The sequence below is a fragment of the Pygoscelis adeliae genome, unplaced genomic scaffold (assembly GCF_000699105.1).
Source record: "Pygoscelis adeliae isolate BGI_AS28 unplaced genomic scaffold, ASM69910v1 Scaffold403, whole genome shotgun sequence".
Classification (NCBI taxonomy): domain Eukaryota; kingdom Metazoa; phylum Chordata; class Aves; order Sphenisciformes; family Spheniscidae; genus Pygoscelis; species Pygoscelis adeliae.
In genome coordinates, this window is record NW_008824466.1 from 1218271 (window position 1) to 1223924 (window position 5654).

At 56.3% G+C, this 5654-nt stretch overlaps 1 protein-coding gene across 1 annotated transcript in view; it reads right to left on the bottom strand.

Moving 5' to 3' along the window:
- AIFM3 (apoptosis-inducing factor, mitochondrion-associated, 3) overlaps positions 1-5654 on the bottom strand; it is a 31635-nt gene that overhangs the window by 565 nt on the left and 25416 nt on the right. The window contains exons 18-19 of the mRNA XM_009321084.1: positions 1189-1293; positions 130-150 (exon numbers count right to left, since the gene is read on the bottom strand). Of these exons, the coding sequence (XP_009319359.1) occupies positions 130-150; positions 1189-1293 (126 nt within the window). The remainder of the gene's footprint in view (positions 1-129; positions 151-1188; positions 1294-5654) is intronic.

Here is a 5654-nt window from a genome sequence, read left to right on the forward strand (position 1 = left end):
CAAAACAAGCACGCAGCCTTAACCAGTGTCCCCACACAGGAATTGGGGACATGGCCCAAGCAGGGGGCTGGCTGTGCCTCTTGCCAGCCTTTCACGCCCAGCGCACCCAGGACCCCAAACCGAACGTACTTGCCATGACGGACAAACAGCCTAAAAGGTGCGAAAGCAGCAGGAGACAGAGAGAGAAAAGACATTCAGGTTTAGGCGGTCCGGCTTCCTCCAGGCTTGCTGTGCCCCACCATGGGGGCCAACAGCTCCCCCCGCCACCGGGCTGCCCGTGAGATGCCACCTCCCTCCCAGCCGCAAAGCGGGTGGCCAGCAACCATTTCCCGATGTACTGGAGATGATGGGCACAACCCTACCCCGGTCACTGGTGGCTGGGTGGACCCTCGACACGCTCCTCGTCCCAGGGGTGCCCGGGCTGTCTGAGCTGGCTCGGGGCTGCCCGGGGGCCAGGAGTGCTTCTCTCCCCGAGCTTTTGAAAAAGTTTGCTTTTATTCCAGATGTGGAAACATCCCAGGGACAGGGACCCACATTCCCCACTCAGCTCTGATTCCCACTCTAAAGGCTCCTTCCCGGCTGTTATCACCTCCCTGGCGTTTGCCTTCCAGCACAGCATGTTCTGCACCCACCCTCTGCGTGCAGGGGTACACCCTTTCCTGTGCAAAGTCTTAAAAACAAAGTGACGGGGAAAAAAATGCACTTTGCCTATGAGCGATACCCCAATGAACTGGAGGCTGAGACACCAAGGGCCAGTGTCCCGGCACCGCGAGCTCTCCGGGCTTTGCTCTTGCAGAGGGTTGTGCACGGGCAGCACAGCCAGCCCCTCTCTGCAGGTCCCCTCGACTGACTGGGTGCCCAGGGGCACCCCAGCATCAGACAGTGCTACCTCAGTGATGTGCCAGCACCCAGCGGCAGTGAGCACCACTGTCCCATCGAGTCTGTGCAAGGATTTGGATACTGGTGTTTAAGACAAACCCCCTGTGTGTGGGATGCCAGACCTTGAGGTGGCTGTGGATGGCAGCACTGGGGGGATGGAGGGTATGGGGCAAGAAGGGTATGGAGTGGGCAAGAGCTGCCCAGTGCCCGTCGGGGTCCTGCCTCGGGGCGCTCAGCCCTGCCCTGCACCCCACGGCTGTGCTCGGCCCCTGCCCTGGCACTGCCGGATCCCACAGCGCGTCTACTTACTCCACATCACGCTTTCGGATGGTCCTGCCGGCAGCCAGGACCTCAGCCACCTTGGACACAATAGGGTCGTAGTTCATGCTGGCCACAGCCACCACCTCGTCGCTCCTAGTGCCGGGCAGAGCAGAGCGGTTAGGGCAGCCCCGGGTGGCCACGGCTCCATCACCCAAAAAGCAACATGCTGGAGAGAAGCGGGAAGCAAAGAGAAACTCCCACTGCAGGGTCAGGACCCATCCCAAGGCGTGAGCACCACGGGGACTGTGCTAGCAGTGGTCTCACCGATGCTCACATGCTGGCGTGGTGAGCATCACTAGCATGCCCAGGGGATGGAGACAGCCCTGGGCACCCTGGCATCTGTGGGAAAACAGCAGCAAAGGTGGATTTGATGGTGGATAAAAACCTGGACATCAGCAAGGATGCCCAGTGGTTGCTGCCATCTGGGCAGGCGATTCCTGTGCTGCTGCCCCGTACCGAGGGAGTGGAGAAGCGGGTGGTCAGGATTTCCCTGTGGGACACTTGGTTGTGCTACTCCACATCCCCTTCCTGATCCCCACCTTCAAGTGGGCAGAGTGCCCACCTCCGAGCTGCTCCACAGGCATGCTCCTCCCAAAGCACCAGGACAGCTGGGGTCTCCGACACCAGGGTCCCACCAGCCCCAGTGACGAAACCCCTGTGTATATGGGATGTCCAGCAGCACGTCCCAGCCCGGCTGACCGTCACCCACCAGGACACCAATGCTGGTGGCACAACACAACCTCAAAGGCTGAATGGGAAACGAATGAAGCAGAAGGGAAGAGGATGTGAAAACGCTGGGGGAGCTTTGGCTAAAGGTCACAAGGCAAACAAGAATGGCTCTCTTCTGCTTTGAGGTTTGCAGAGGTCAACCTGAGTGTAAATCTTCAAAGACTGAACCCAGGAGATGACTCATAAATAGATAACTGAATAGACAAACAATGTAAAGATCAGAGAAGGTGCATGGGTAAGATACTAAACACTGGTGATATTGTTGAGTAAGTTGAAAAGTAGAAGCACCCAACAAATCAAGATCTGCTCTTCAGTCTGCTGCCAAAGAGCTCCGTGATCGACAGAGCAAAGAGCAGCCCGGGGAGGGGGGAAGACGTGCCTGATTCCTGGGAGGAGGAGAGCAGAAGCCATGTTTCAGAGGACACTTCATCTCTGTGGAGCCATGGGAGTTGAAGTCATCTCTCATAGCTGTCCCGCAAAGCCACGGGGTAGCTCCATCACAGAAGACTATTTCAAAAGGCTCTGATTCCTAAACAAGCTCCTACAAATAAGGGAGAGCAAGTCGGAAACAGAGCGGTGGTCTGGCTTCCCCATCCCATGGGTGAGCGCAGATGTGCAGAGCAGACCAGGAGCCCAGAATCTTCTCTGGAGCCACTGGAGCTTGTCCACAGATTAGTTAGTCCACACCAGCCAGACCCAGAGACGGACTGACACCGGCCAGGCTCCAGCACAGGGTGCTGCTCCATGAGAATGGTTGCGGGAAGGGGGAGCTGCTGCATTGCCAGGAGCTCTAGAACAGGACTTGGCTGCCATTGGAAATCCCATCTCAAGCATCCTTAGCTCACTGCAGAGACGTGTACCTACAGCAGAGGGGATTGCTGATAGCCTGTGGCTCTTCCATCCAGCAGACAAGGTGAGAACAAGGAGTAACAGACAGACGTTGATGAGCAATATGTTCACACTGGAAAACAGGCGTCCGTGGTAGGCGGTGAGGATAATTAACCATCCGAGAAGATTACAAAGCACGTATGTGTTCAGCTCAACTGCCTGCTGGGCTGTCATGTTCAAGGGCTGCTGCTGTCATTTAGAAGAGCTCTTCACTTTCTGAGCCTGCATATTCTCTGCTGTGATGCTTGATGTCCCCCCTGATGTAAACAAGGTCCTCTTACTCTCCCAGGACAGGACCCCCATTCCCTAGGGATGTAACTCCAATCATAAGTGCAGCGACTCATGAGTTTTCTTTACAGAAGACCGCCAGTCTCCTTCCAAGATGCTTCCAGCAATACCTGATGGCACTGCAGTGCAGATTCCCTCTTCTGTTGCCCCAAGCTCAGGAACACAAACTGCCAATGAGAACCCCATCCCACCATGAACCACAGCCTGGGGAGACCCTACAGGTGGTTGTTTCCATCACACAGGGCCTTGGCCTTGGCTACTTCACCATTGCTTGATGCCTCTGGTGCTCAGCACACAGTGTGGGCTGAGGCTTCAGGACTCCTGGGAGGTTCTGCACCACCTTCACATCACACCACATGGTCTTGAAGCTTCAGTGGTTTCCTCTACGTTTGGTTTCCTGAGCACAGCCAGCCCCCAGCTGGGAAACACGAAGTGGTTGGAGAGACCTATTCATCAGAACCAGGGGAAGATGTGCTGTTCCAAGGGAATGAATAACCAAGGTGTGCAAGGGAAAGGAAAGGAAGACATAACCCCACCAGCTGCCCACCGACTCAGCCTCAAGCCCAGCCAGTGCCCGACACGACCAGCCAGGAAGGCGGATGCAGCCCAAACGTTTCCGTCAGCAAGACATGGGGTAGCTGGTCCTTTTGTGAAATAACTCACGGGGCGCTGGTGAGCTGGACCATCCCACACCAGCAGTGGCTTTTAAACACTTTGTCTGACAGATGGGGAAGCCAGGAGGAATCCCTCTTTTTCAAAGGTCTTTAGAGGCAACAAGAGTGCCCTTCCTGAACCTGGGATTTGGAGCAATCAGAAGTCTTGGTGTAAAGGCTGAGGGAAGGTGGAGCACCGTGTCTACACGGTCTTCCCTTCTGTGGCAGGTGCACCCGCCCTGACAAAGACTGGGGGCATTAAGACAGCTGCGCCCTTATTTTTGCGCCCTTACTTTCACGCCTTTACGGTGGCGAGTGCTGACCATCACGTACACATTTTTGGCCAGTCATGATGGTCCCGTGTACACCTCGGGCGAGGAGTCAGAAAGTTAAGGCCCTCAGGCAATTCGAATTGACCCCAGACGAGCTTGGACTAGGGTAGAAATGGAGCCCCGCCGGAGGGCAAGGGGAGCCGGTCCTCCTCCTCGGAGCAGCGGGTGTGCAGTCGGGGACTCTCCCCTGGGCTCGGGACGCCGCCCAAGGAAACTCCTCGCGGTGGAGAGCCCTCATCTTCCAGGTGAGTGACTGTGCACAGTTTGGATCCGCACTCGTAAAGCCGGCTGTGCAGCGTTAATCCCTCGGACGCCATCCTCAGCCTGTGCTTTGCTGATGTTGGGGGAGTGTTGGCGCCTCATTTCCCGTGAGTTTTCTCTTAAACAATTTTGGTTAAAATAAAGTTCATTTTTGAACCTATCACCTGCCTAATTTGATTTTGTGAGCCTCCGCAACACCTTCCTCTGCAGGGTTCAACGCAAAGGAAGTGGGGACCCGTGAAGAAGACAACCACAGCAATTCCCTGGATCTCCCAAGATCTCCAAGGTCTTAGGGGTGGGATGACATCGCTCTGTTCTGGCTGAGGTGCTGCAGTGAACGCAGTGTCCCATGGGGACATCTGCAGAGCATGTCCCGTCCCATCCCGTTCCACCTCCTGGTACAGGGCCTCACGCTGACCCCTCCACAGCTCACTCAGCTCTGAATGGGGACAAGTAAACAGCTTTCTTCTTCAAACTCTGGGGAAAAAAGAGCCTTATTGTGAAAGTCGATGCTGAGGACAGGCTCCAGGAGTGGAAACCACCAGCAGTTCATGCAACAACCAAGACAGCGTGCGCCAGGAGGAGAAGGGTCCAAACCATCAGGTGGGCATGGCAGAAGGAAGCAGGAGGGGACGGTCGATTTGGGACAGTGTCCTCAGTCCAAAAGCATTAGCACCAACCAGAAGAACTATCACCAAACGAGGAAAAGAGAAAGAAATGCTCCCGGTGGCTTCTCACAGAAGCGGAGACAGGGACTTGATTACAGCCAAGCAAAGCAGCCGGAGATGCACTGGCTGGCTCCCCCAGTACCTCCGGCTCTCAGCACAGGATGCCGTCCTGGTACCCAAAAGCCATCTCCGGGACCCCCTCCTGGGTGGCAGAACAACACAGCGCTTAGCGGAGAACCCCCGCCGCCCGCCCGCCCTGCGTGCCAGCAGGCCTGCCCAGGCAGCCCTCGCCCCCCGGCAGCCGCCAGCGGCATGCTGAGCATGGGGCCGCTGCACAGAACAGGGATTATGCACCTTGCCCGGGGCTTTCCTTTTGAACGGGCTCTACAGATGTTTAATTAAAGCAATCTGACACTTCCTTTCTAATTAGGGTTGGGATAAATAGCTCAAGCTCTGGTATGGAAAGGAGGAATAAAGGTTTCAAAGACGATTATATGCTGGAAAGAAATGTGTGCCAGTGCGGCTCATGGATGCCTGGCCCCGTAATGCTGCCTTTGCTGCACGCAGGGGACTGCCAGCGAGGCCAGGGGACCCGAGACGGGGCAACGCAAGGGCTGCAGAGCGGCTTCGCAGGG